Source organism: Cotesia typhae, unplaced genomic scaffold (genome assembly GCF_013202065.1).
Source record: "Cotesia typhae breed Kobodo isofemale line unplaced genomic scaffold, CoteBio_Ctyphae scaffold_13, whole genome shotgun sequence".
Taxonomy (NCBI): Eukaryota; Metazoa; Arthropoda; class Insecta; order Hymenoptera; family Braconidae; genus Cotesia; species Cotesia typhae.
In genome coordinates this window covers 18682406-18694970 of record NW_027423774.1, presented here as the reverse complement: position 1 = coordinate 18694970, position 12565 = coordinate 18682406, and the positions used below count along the sequence as shown (strand labels likewise).

The window sequence follows — 12565 nt, the reverse complement described above, 5'->3', positions numbered from 1 at the left end:
TATTGAGTCTTCTTGTGATAGTTTATAATTTTCCCGCTAAAAATAGAGAAAACAGCGATCTCATTGAGCTAAACAAGAACTTCAAATAGTCTTGCTTCCATTGTCAACATTATTTGAGGTTATATTATCATTTATTGTTACGTATTGCCTCATTAAAACGTTTATTACAGAATACAAAAAACTTTTCTTGAGAAATAAGTGAAAAAAAAAAAAAAAAATTAATTAATTAAAAATGACCAAATACACGGAGTTTCAAGTGGTGGTGTTAGCTGGAGGTAAAGGATCACGAATGACTGAATTAACAGCAGGAAAAACAAAGTGTCTTTTACCAATTCACAACGTCCCAATGATCTGGTATTCACTAAAATCGCTGGAGAACGCTGGATTCACCGAAGCAATAGTGATCGTAATAGAAAATACTAAAAAAGAAATAACAGCTGCTTTAGACAAGTTGAATTTAAACATCAAGTTGGAGCTGGTCGGTATTCCAGAGAGCGAAGATCTGGGAACAGCTGACGCTGTTAGATACATTCACGATAAAATTCACAAGGATTTTATCGTTGTTTCCTGTGATTTAATTGCTGATGTAAATATTCCAGAGGTGTTGAATTTATATCGAAGAAATAAAGCCAGCATCACTGCTGTCATGCTCCCACTGCCCAAGATACCTTCGACTTTTGTCGTTCCAGGGCCTAAAAATAAACAAAAACCTGAAACAGATCTCATTGGGATAGATAATAAAACCAATAGATTAGTCTTCCTAGCTTCTGCGTCAGATTTTGAAGAAGATCTTTATATCTCACAGAAATTACTCCAAAAACATACTAATTTTACCATGCACTCAAAATTATTAGATGCCCATTTTTATGTAATCAGTAAATGGGTTCTTGATTTTTTGGTACACAACAAGTAAATAAAATTTTGTATTTTTTAAATAATACAATGATCAATTGATAAAAACAATTAATTATAATTTTTTTTCAGGAGCTTTGGAACTCTCAAGGGTGAATTGTTTCCTTACATCGTCAAAAAACAACTAAGCCGTCCACCTAAGCCATCTGTAGACGATAAAAATGCCTCAGTAGTAAAAATGGATCTTAAAGATGACATTTATCGTTTTGCTGTTGAAAGCAAGCTGGATACCTTGATCAGAAAAATGTCTGCTTTCAATGATCATGATTCTGACCTTGATAATGCTTATCATGATGATATAATTAGGTGTTATGCCTACATGATACCTAATAATTGTGGACTTAGAGCCAATACTGTACAAATGTATAGATTTGCCAATAGTATGGTAAGTTTAACTTTATTCTTAATTTGTAAATTATTTTTTTAGCACTATAAAAATTTTTGATAATTGTTTACAAATAGGGTTAGATCTATTTTTGGCAAAATCGAGGTGAAAAATTACTATTTTTTAATTTTTTTTTAATCTGCTTGTGTTTACGACGGATTTATGGTGATGATATCGAAAATATCAAAAAATTAATATTTCAATAGCTTTTTTTATATCTTTAAAAGTTGGAAAAAATTTTAGTTTTTATGTTTTTGGATAAAATTTCTATTTATTTTTTTTTTTTTTTTAATGTTTTTGATATATATATATATATATTTTTTTTTTTTTTTGAAAAGTAGTTAAAAAATTTATAAATTTTTTTCCAAAAAAAAATTTCGTTCAAAGAAATGAAAATTAAAATGGTAAACCTCACTTGTAAATAATTACCAAATTTTTATTTGATAATTTTTTTAACAAATAAATAATATAAAAAAAATTTCATCTTAAAACTCTCTAAAAAATTATAAATGGAATTTTTTACACCTAGTTTGTTTAAAAAAAAAAAAATTCAAAAGATTGTCAAGTGTTATTTTTTTTTTTTCAGACATCCGGTTTTATACCAAGCAATGTATCATTACCTGCGATTTCTCCACTCTCTACAGTGAAGAGTACTCAAATTTCAAATTGCAATGTCGACGAAGGAGCGTTAATTGATGAAAAAACATCAGTAAAAGATTCACATATAGGTCCAGCTTCGATTATTGAACCCAAGACACGCGTTTCCAATTCTGTTATCATGGGAAATGTAATTATTAAAGAGAGGTATTCATTTTAATTAATTTACTAATTTTTATACAGAATTTATTATAAAATGTTTACTAATTAATTAAAAAATATTCCAGGTGTGTTATACAAAATTGTATTTTATGCAATGGCTGTATTGTCGAGGAAGGATGCGAATTGAAAGATTGTCTCGTTGGTACTCAACATGTCGTGCGTGAAGGAAGCAATCACTCGCGTGAAGTTTTGACAGAATCTGATAGATTTATGGAAATTTAATAAATAAATTTTTATCTCTTAATTATTGAATTATTTATTTTTAAATATCCTCATCAATACCTCTTTTAAATATTTTCCCGCGTGTTAGTAGTTCCGGTAAAAAAACGAGCGCCCTCTACGGGGCAGCACGTCGATTTTAACATCAGCAGCGATTTAGTTCTTTTGCGTGAGAGCATTTTCCTTTCAAGATGGTGAGCTTAATTTCTTTAATAAAAATCCAAAATATTTCATGTAATCTTTGCAGTTTTGATGTTAATTAATGAATTAACATGTTTATAATTTTTTGACATAATTATTCAACGTAATAGTTGTAAAATTAACATGATTTTATTGTTTATAAATCCATGTGATTAAAAAAATAGGTTAGGTTTGTCAAATGTTTATGTGACATGTCCTAACTATTTTTTTTGTTGGTGAAAAAAAATTTTAATAATTTAATATTAAGCATAATAATTAATCTAATTTATTTTAATTCAGACGAAAGGTACATCAAGTTTTGGAAAGCGCCACAATAAAACCCACACTCTGTGCAGGAGATGTGGTCGTAGCTCTTATCACATCCAGAAATCTGAATGTGCCCAGTGTGGATACCCAGCCAAGAAAATGAGATCCTGTAAGTTATTAATAAAATATAAATTAAACATTAATTAACAAGTTCTCAGTCAATAAAAATATTATTTGTCTTCAGACAACTGGTCAGTTAAAGCCAAAAGGAGGAAGACCACTGGTACTGGCCGTATGCGTCACTTGAAAATCGTCCGGCGTAAGTTCAAGTAAGTATTGCCATATAATTATACCAAAATTAGCAGACATTTGACAATTTTTAATTTTTTTAATCAAAATTTATAAGTAAGAAAATTTTTTTTAAAAATTACACTGTAAAATTTTATAATTTTTTTTTATAGTTTTTTTTTCTTACAATTTTTTTTTACAATTTTTTTCAATAAAAAAATTATAAAAAATTTTGATATCAGCTAATTTAATTTTTAATCTCAATTGAGATCTTTTATTTAATCTTAATTAATTTTATTAATTATCTGATTATTTTTTACAGGAACGGATTCAGAGAGGGACTACCTAAAACGATAGTTGTTGCTGCCAAATAATGAAATAACAATTATTATTATTATAACAACTTAAATTAAGTTACGGCAGATAAACTTGAATAAAAAAAGGAATATCCTCTAAATAATAATGTATTGTTTTTTAAGTATTTGATTTTATTTTTTAAATCCATTTATCGATAAAAATTTTAGTATCAGATATTCAAGTTTCAGTGATACAAGGTCCTAATCAATTGTCGATAAGCAAAACAGTTTGATTGGATACAAATTAGTATTTAGTGTATTTTTAAAAATAATTATTATAATTTTCTTTAAATTTTATTCCAGAATTTTCTAACGCGCTCTATCACCTATCTTTATTTGTTTTCAATAGCGCAAACAATTGATTAAAAATTAATAGTTTAAGATACTAGCAAATACGATCAGAGTTCAATAGATTAAGCGTTTGGTTATTTCCTGGAAGTCAGATGGACTTGACGCCTGCACTCGTCGATCGCCGAGGTGATCAAGTAAAGTACTTGTACTTTTATATTTTTTTTTGCAGCTGATTGATAAAAAAATAGGTGAAAGAACTTATTTTTCACCGCGTGTCTGAACGCGCAAACGCGAAAGAAGAATCTTTTGATCAACATCTCGACAGGGCGAAAAGGTATTTAGCTGGGTCGGTGGTTATGAAATGTCAGTCTGTAACTGTCAGCGGTTGCTCTAGAATGGGGAGCAGATTGAACTCTGCTTGCTGTTTTCTCTAGTCAGTGACAAAAGAGTTTTGCGACAACGGGGTCTTTTACTACGGCTCCAAGTTTTGAAAAAATTATTTGGAAGTCGTGGAACGTTATGCCACGGCCTCAATCAAGTAAAATTATTTTGCCCATGTATAAACGTCAACGAATCAAGAATTGCCTTGGTGAAGAAAATATTAAGTAACGTTAATTTTAATATTATTAAATAAGGAAATAAAGTTGAGCGACTGCTGAACTGGTAATTCAACAGTTTTAATATTTATCACTCGAGAAATCCCATCCAAACATAAATGAACTTTATAAAAAGTATCGTATTTGGTAAGAATTTTATTTTTTATTTCTTTACTAATTATAATTATAATTTTAAATAATTGTTTATTTTTTTTTTAACAGGAAAATACCTCATAGTCACAAACACCGTGAGTTGTGGCTTGATGATGGGTATTGGGGATATTTTGCAGCAGCGCAGCGAACAATGGAAACGTAAATATTTACAAGTGTCTGCTGATCAGGAGCTAGATATAATGGATGATAAAAAAAATACTTTATTCTTTGTCCAATGCTCGAATAATTTCAACAATGATAATGAGAGTAATCAGCTGGTAAATCTGACCAATAAATTCGAGGACGATTCAGCGAGCAGTGGTTTTGACGTCATCCGCATTCGAAATATGACAATGATCGGGATAATCCAAGGGCCATTTCATCACTACTTTTACGGATTTTTGGATAAATTTTTGCCAGGAAAAACAGCCACGTCAGTTGTTAAAAAAACATTCCTCGACCAAGTGATTGCCAGTCCTACATGTCTTTCTATTTTCTTCTTCGGGCATGAGATGCTCGAGCAGCGAGATCTTCGTTTGATATACGGGGAAATTTTGGCAAAACTTTTAGAGACTTATAAAGTATGTTTTTATTTTAAATTAAATATTGAAAAATTTAAAATTTTTTTCTTTTTGTTTAATTACAGGTGGATTGTTGTTTTTGGCCACCCACTCAAATAGTCAATTTTTTGTTCATACCAATGCAATACCGCGTGATTTATATCAACCTAATGAATGTTTTCTACAACATATTTTTATCACACACAAAATATGTAAGTATTTTTTTATTCAAGCTTAAGAATACTGCTAATCAATTCAGAATTAAAAATGTTATCTATTTTATCAATAGGATGCTGAATAAAAACTGGATTACGCTCTTAAATGTCACCTACTTAATTTTATCTGATAATGTTTAATAAATATGTAAATAATATTTTGGCATCAATAAATATAAATTTTAATTAATTAGGTTTAATTATTTTTTTCAAGTGTCCGATAAGTTACTTAATTATTAAGACAATTAAAAAATTTAAACGAGATCCTAATCAGATCCAACTGATGATCTTCATTTTACTTAACTGATCAGTCTTCACCATGTCGCACTGACTTCTTTTTAATGGAAAGTTTACAAAGATAATAAATCAATTTTTAATTCATCATCGATCGTCAGTAGTATCTTATCATAGTGCGAGGCACAACAAAATAGATTTCCGCAATAACAATCTGGAATAATCTTTGTTATCTGCGATGTTGGTTGGAGCACGTGCTTGGAACAAAAAGAAAAATTACGAGATTTAAAACAAACTCGGAAAAACTTGTTACCTAGACAGTCGCCTGAGTGCAAATAGGTGAAAAATAAAATCAATAAATTGATAAAATTTATGTAATTGCACAACCTGTAAGATCTTTTTACCTGATATGATTTTTTTATCGCAACCTCAATCTCGTCATCTTGGCGCCATCGTATTTGTTGAATGAGTGTCCTGGACTAAATTAAAAATTTTATTTAATTAAATTTCATTTTTATTCTTCTGAGTACTGACAATCATCAATAATACATTCTTCAGAAGAAAAAAAAATATTTTGCTGAAGATAGCAGGCATCTGTCAATTTATTTGATTTTTTTAATTAAAAATTAATTAAAAAGTTTCACATGTGAAAATTAATAAAAATTACAAGTGAAAATTTTTAGAAGCATTTTTTTATTGTAATTAATTTATTGAAAAATTTTTTTAAGTTGACATTTTATCAGCTAACACTTCACTAATTATACTAAAGTTAGCCGACATTTTTAATTTTTTTTTTTTTTAATAAAACTATGACTAAAAAATATTTTTTTTAATTGCACTCATAATTTTTCAAGTTTTTTACAAATGACATTTTTTCTTTATTTTTTTGCAATAATTTTTTTAATTAAAAAAAATTATAAAAATTTTTATGTGTTGGCTAACTTAATTTTCGTACTTCAATATGATAAAAGATATCAGCTGATAAAACTTGTTAGTATTTTAAATTATGAAAATGAAGTTAGCTGACATTTCAAAATTTTTAGAAATTTTTTATTAAAGAAATTTCAATTAAACAATAAAAAAAAAAAAATTTCACATGTAACAAACTTGAAAAAGTACAAGTGCAATTTTTTATAAAAATTTTTTTAGTTGTAATTTAATTAAAAAAAAAATTAAAAAATAAAAAATTTTTAGTCTGCTAATTTCAGTGTCATTTTAAATTAACCGCTTAAAAGAATTGACAGCTTGTGCGAACAAGTCCGAAAAATTCCGAAGGTAAATTAATATTTTACTCAAAGAAATTTATCGGTTCTTCATTACGTGGGAGTCAACAATATGTATATGTATATATATATATATATATATATATATATATATATATATATATATATATATATATATATATATATATATATATATATATATATATATATGAGATATGAAACAGATACCGATATTTCCATCAATGGACGCGCGCGCAATAAATATCATTGCAATGAAGCGTCGTCTACACGGTCTTCATGAAGAAGTAAGAGGAGTAAGAGTAATGGTGGTGTACATATATAATAAAAGTGTAGTGGGGATGCCGAGAAGAATGGGAAGCTAACGGCAGTCGTTTCAACTTTCAAGCCGTTCTGTCCCCCCTTAAAACATGTAGCATCATCGCATCAACTAGCGTCCCAACGGCATAACCCACTACTACTACACAAGTACACACAGACTAAATACAGCTATACACAAAACACAACACTAACAAATATTTAACCTGGGAAAAAACAACAAGGTGTGTATCCTGTAATATTACTTGTATATATGAGTATTTATATAGATGTGCATTTCCATTTGTATTTGTATTGTATTGTATTGTATTCTATATTGTATAGGAGTGGTAGTGGTACCGTTTCAACAGCAGGCAGGAGCAGCGTTCCAAAGCCAAGCGATTAACGACGACGCGAAAACTACCGCATCGTTGTCATTATATATCCTCAAACTCAGATTTACCACCGTTTTTATAAGTATACACTCTAATTTATTATTAATATTAGTATTTATCAATAATTATTAATGATCAGTGTGGTACCTCATCAGTACAATTGATCCTTGATAACTATTTATTGACAAACATACTGATACTCTTTATACAATTTATACATATATATAACCGTATATTTTAACCAACCAGCCGTCAATCATGTCGACGAAAAGAAAAAATACTTCAACCAGTAAAAAGCCAAAAAGTAAAGCTAAGAAAGTTGAATACGACGAGGAGGATGAAATTTCCAGTCCGTCTGATCTTGAGGATGCTGATGCCGGCTCCAATGTTGACGGGGGTGAAGACGCCGCCGCTGAGGAAGATTTGACTGATGTTTCCAGCATACCGGAACTGAGAGCTCCTGAGGTAAATAATTGGTTTTTAAAAACCTTAATTATTTTATTTGATATCTTTATTTATTTGTTTTCTGTAGGGAGGATGGGGTAAACCTGGTACTCTGCTGATGTGTGGCTTGACTAACTGGGAAATGGCTGGTCGCAAAGCACCGCCAAAAGGTGTGAAGGCTAACGTCGGAAAAAGCCTTTGGTCGCCGCATACATTTAAGAATCTCAACGGAACTCGAGTGAGACTGATTGCTTCAGGACCCTCATCATCACACAACGTAATTGTCACTGAAGACAATAGATGTTTGGTGTTTGGAAAAAATGACAAAGGTACGTTTAATATTTTTATTAAGTATGCGTTTGTAAATTTTTTTTTTTTTTTTTTATCATGATTATTTTTTTACCAACAGGACAATTGGGACTTGGAGACGTGAAGAGACGTGATGATCCAACAGAAGTAGAAGCCCTAAAAGGACACACGGTGATCGCAGCAGCATGTGGACGCAATCACACTTTGTTTTTAACTAGTCGTGGTATCGTTTTCGGAGCTGGTGACAATAAACTAGGTCAATGTGGAGTTGGAAAGTCCGACGCAACTATACTTACTGCTACAAAGGTTAAATACACTGGGGCACCTATTGTCAAAGTCGGTTGCGGAGCAGAATTTTCCATGATTTTGGACATCAAGGGTGGCCTTCACTCGTTTGGAAGTCCCGAGTATGGAGCACTTGGCCACAATACCGACGGAAAGTACTTTATAACAAACTCAAAAATGGCTTTCCATTTTGAAAAGGTACCTAAGAGGATCGTTCTTTACGTCGAGAAGAGCAAAGACGGTCATGTGATACCACTAGATCGAGTTGAAATTACAGACTTTAGCTGCGGTTATCATCACACTGTCGCTATTGACAGCAAGAGCCGGGCGTTCTCTTGGGGATTTGGTGGAGTCGGACGTTTGGGACACAATGAGCAGCGTGACGAGTTGGTACCACGTCTGATTAAATTCCTAGAGCCTCCCAGCCGTGGTGTCAGATCCGTCCATTGCGGTAGTACTTACAGTATTGCTATCAATGTTCATGGCTCCGCTCTGATGTTTGGTCAGACTAAACGAACTGGAGAAGCCAACATGTATCCAAAGCCTATTCCTGATCTATCCGGCTGGGAGATTCGTTGCGTAGGTGTCTCGCAAACCAGCGTTGTCGTCGCTGCTGATGAGTCGGTTATCGCCTGGGGCGCTAGTCCTACTTATGGTGAACTTGTAAGTCATCTTATTTTTTTATTATTTATTTTATATTGTATCGCTTGAAGCGCTATTCATTGATTAATAATTACTATTATAATTTGTATAGGGCTTCGGGGAAATGAGAAAATCCTCGACTACGCCAATGGAGGTCAAGGCGCTGGAAGGCCTCTACATAACTGCTATTACTTGCGGACTTTCCCACACGTTAATGATTTGTAGAGACGAGTCTGAAGAAGAAAAAGCTAAAATAGCAGAACTCGGGGTATACTCGGTTTAAGGTGATTATTGTCTCAGACACTCTCACATTTTTTAAATTGTTTTATCTTTTTATAATTATTTTAAATTTTCTGGCATTAAATATACATATACGGTCGTTACGCTTATAAAATTGCCTTTATATAGCGTCGGATCTCAAGCACAGACCATTAAAGAAAAAAAAAAAATAATAATAATAATAATTAAAACAATTAACATGGAATTGATCAAATTGTCTACAATGTGCTGTTGACGCCAAATGACCCATGACATCTTAATACATATACACTCTATATTCTTAAAAAATAAAAAATAAAAAATTATAAATAAATTGAGAGTGAACAAAATCAATATATCTATTAATTTTACATTTTTATAGTAAATAAATAACAACTTGAAATAATTAGCGAAATATAGTATTCAAACGGGGTCAAGAATTACATCGATTACTATTATCAGTTAAGCACTTTCAGAATAGTATTTTCAATTGGATAGATGCTGAGAAAAATAAGTCATATATATTTAATAAATATGTTACAGTTTTATAATCATGTATTTTGCCTGACTGAGCATCATTTTGACTGCTGTAATTTTAGTTCCATTTAACCATTTTATTTTTAAGTATTGTCATTGGGCTGTTACTCATATTGGCTTTTTATTTTATTATTATTCCTATTATTATAATTATTATTTCTCATTCTTACTATTATTATTATTGTATAAAAACGCTCTCGGCATCGTCCTACACAATGCGCAGGTACCTGAGTCGGCGTTTATACTAGTAAATTATTTGATGATTAATCTATTAATATTAATTGATGATTAATTTTTACCGCGTAAACGCATTTACTTTTATACGTAAGTAAAACAAAGATTCTTCCATTACTCGTCGCTAACCAAGACGAGCGTCTCCCTATTTATTATAATAAAATACCTATTTTTTTAGGTATTGATTGTATTTCGCAGTATGTATAGATTTAAAGATGAAAAAAAAATAAAAAAATAAAAAACAAAACGAAATTAATAAAAAATAAAAACCCCATTTCAATATTTATATGTAACTCAGACAATGAAACTGCCAGATATTTATATTAACGTAAAAACAAAAATTTACTTTTTTTTTTTGTATAATAATTAATAAACGTTATTATTATTATATTATATTAATATGTATTTAAAAATAAATATTATAGCGGTATAAACTGTAACACGTTAGATTATAATAAGAATATTCTCATAAATTAAACGCACAATTACTATGTACTTGAACACATTTTCATATGTGAAATACAAACCGGCGAAAAGTTATTATATTAATAATTAAATAAAAGTAATTAACTAAAAATTTGAATTTTTTGTTTTTATATTTTTAATTTTTAATTATAACAATTAATTGTCACTTATATTTTATTATATCAATATTATTTGCGTGGCAATTAATAATGCAAAAGGTGTGAAACTTTTTTTTTTTTTTTTTTTTTTTTTTTTTTATTTACAAATAATAATAAATATTAATAAAATATCCACTCAAATTGTGTATAAATGTTGTACGCACGAATAAACCTAGCAATAACAATTAGTATAAGCGTCTTGGGGTTGAGGATCATCAGTCAATAGCATTCCACGCTTTCCTAGTCGTTGACGAGGACCACCTCCAGCAATATTTTGAATCCTGGATGAATTATTGTGCTCCCACAGACCAGGTGTTTGCAAAATCTGTAATTATCAATTTTTGTACTTTTAATTTAATATGAGTACTTTGATCTTTAATTATCAAAGACTCAGCGATTTAATCAACAAACTTTTTGAACCAATTCCTCAAAACAACATTTGACACCGTCAGCAGTTTTAGCGCTGCTTTCAATGTAAAGTGTCTGATGTCTTCGTGCGAAATTTAGACCTTCTTCCGTAGAAACTTGCCGATCTGGCAGGTCTATCTTATTTCCAACAACCATTTTGACTATCTCCAATTTATTACAGTATGTATTTAATTCATCTAACCACGTTTCTAATTTTACAAATGTATTGCGATCGGTAACGTCATACATTAAGATAGCACCTTGGCCATCACGATAGTAACTAGGTGTCAAGGTACGGAATCGTTCTTGACCCGCAGTATCCTGTTGATAAATTTTTTTAAAAGTTATTTATTTAAAAAGCTTTTAAAAATATACTAGATCTAAAAAAAAATTTTCATTAATTAAAATTACCCATATTGCAAGTTTTACAACGTTGCCATCAATATTTACTTGCTTTGTTTTATAATCCATACCCACAGTGTTCTGTATATTCTCATTAAACTCGTCTTCGGTGAACCTCAATAAAATGCTGCAAATAAATTATCAATTAGTGATAAAAAATACATTATCGCAAGTCAAAGCTTGAACAATAGACTTTAAAACTTTTCTATTAGTGTAACAATAAAACTTTATCAGAAATTTATTAGACTACATACAAAGCCATAAAATTTTAAGTTACCTTGATTTTCCGACATTTGATTCACCTATCATAAGTAGTTTTAGAGTTGTCAAAACTTCTTGATCCATTGTCATTGATAAAAATAATAAAACCTAGTAACAAACTCCAAATTACACCATTTAATTTATTTAATTCACATCAACTGTCAGTCAGCTGGCTCATGGAATAACCTAATCTTCTGCGTATCAACTTTTCCAGAATAATAAAACAATGACGTAGTAAAAAATAAAATATTTCATCATTATCTTCCGAGTATCTGGTCTTTGTTGATTATTATTATTTTTTTTTAATTCTTCACTCAAAAAAAAAAATTAAAAGTTTGATCTGTCGTCGATTAAATAAATTTCTTTCACCCACAAGATGTGTCAAGTCGAAAAAAATAAATAAATCTTGATTTTCTAACCTAAATAAAAAATAAAATAATTAGTAAACATTTTTATAATTAAAAGTTTTACAAACATCAATAAAAGTCAGTCAATGTTAGATTTTAAACTAAAATTTACAGCCTATAAATCTTTGTTTAATTACTCTAGATAAAATTTCAAGATGTATGGGTATCTAATTGTTATTTGATCGTGATATTAAATATTAAATAAAATATATAGTGTATATATAGGAATAAACTGTAGAAATACCTTGCTAGAATAAATGAATAGATTTAACTGTAGCTTGAAATAACTAACGCAAGTACACAGAGGGATTGTGATAGTGGTAATAGTCAGCAAAATTTTCTTCAAG

At 29.9% G+C, this 12565-nt stretch overlaps 5 protein-coding genes across 6 annotated transcripts; 4 read left to right on the top strand and 1 right to left on the bottom strand.

Moving 5' to 3' along the window:
• The first annotated feature begins 123 nt into the window (after window positions 1-123).
• Window positions 124-2360, top strand: Eif2bgamma (eukaryotic translation initiation factor 2B subunit gamma). Its single transcript, XM_074254045.1, has 4 exons — window positions 124-909; window positions 985-1297; window positions 1884-2101; window positions 2182-2360. The coding sequence occupies exons 1-4, from the start codon at window positions 233-235 to the stop codon at window positions 2336-2338; spliced, it is 1365 nt and encodes a 454-aa protein (XP_074110146.1). The 5' UTR covers window positions 124-232; the 3' UTR covers window positions 2339-2360.
• An 82-nt stretch (window positions 2361-2442) lies between these two features.
• Rpl37-1 (ribosomal protein L37-1) lies at window positions 2443-3533 on the top strand. Its single transcript, XM_074254048.1, has 4 exons — window positions 2443-2529; window positions 2816-2951; window positions 3027-3111; window positions 3393-3533. The coding sequence occupies exons 1-4, from the start codon at window positions 2527-2529 to the stop codon at window positions 3442-3444; spliced, it is 276 nt and encodes a 91-aa protein (XP_074110149.1). The 5' UTR covers window positions 2443-2526; the 3' UTR covers window positions 3445-3533.
• A 420-nt stretch (window positions 3534-3953) lies between these two features.
• On the top strand, window positions 3954-5431 carry LOC141534610 (mpv17-like protein 2). Its single transcript, XM_074254047.1, has 4 exons — window positions 3954-4460; window positions 4536-5047; window positions 5113-5238; window positions 5316-5431. Exons 1-4 carry the CDS (start codon window positions 4433-4435, stop codon window positions 5325-5327), a joined length of 678 nt encoding a protein of 225 aa, XP_074110148.1. The 5' UTR covers window positions 3954-4432; the 3' UTR covers window positions 5328-5431.
• A 1689-nt stretch (window positions 5432-7120) lies between these two features.
• On the top strand, window positions 7121-10700 carry LOC141535487 (protein RCC2 homolog). The gene is made up of 6 exons (XM_074255436.1): window positions 7121-7258; window positions 7359-7490; window positions 7658-7873; window positions 7941-8181; window positions 8262-9109; window positions 9201-10700. Exons 3-6 carry the CDS (start codon window positions 7667-7669, stop codon window positions 9369-9371), a joined length of 1467 nt encoding a protein of 488 aa, XP_074111537.1. The 5' UTR covers window positions 7121-7258; window positions 7359-7490; window positions 7658-7666; the 3' UTR covers window positions 9372-10700.
• On the bottom strand, window positions 10695-12479 carry LOC141535488 (ras-related protein Rab-18-B). Of its 2 annotated transcripts, XM_074255437.1 has the most exons (5): window positions 12463-12479; window positions 11828-12230; window positions 11560-11677; window positions 11152-11469; window positions 10695-11065 (listed from the first exon to the last, which is right to left on the bottom strand). In XM_074255437.1, the coding sequence occupies exons 2-5, from the start codon at window positions 11899-11901 to the stop codon at window positions 10913-10915; spliced, it is 663 nt and encodes a 220-aa protein (XP_074111538.1). In that variant the 5' UTR covers window positions 11902-12230; window positions 12463-12479; the 3' UTR covers window positions 10695-10912. The 2 variants fall into 2 exon arrangements, with proteins under 2 accessions (XP_074111538.1, XP_074111539.1); XM_074255438.1 differs by lacking the exon at window positions 12463-12479 and having other exon boundaries at window positions 11828-12236.
• Window positions 12480-12565: the final 86 nt, after the last annotated feature.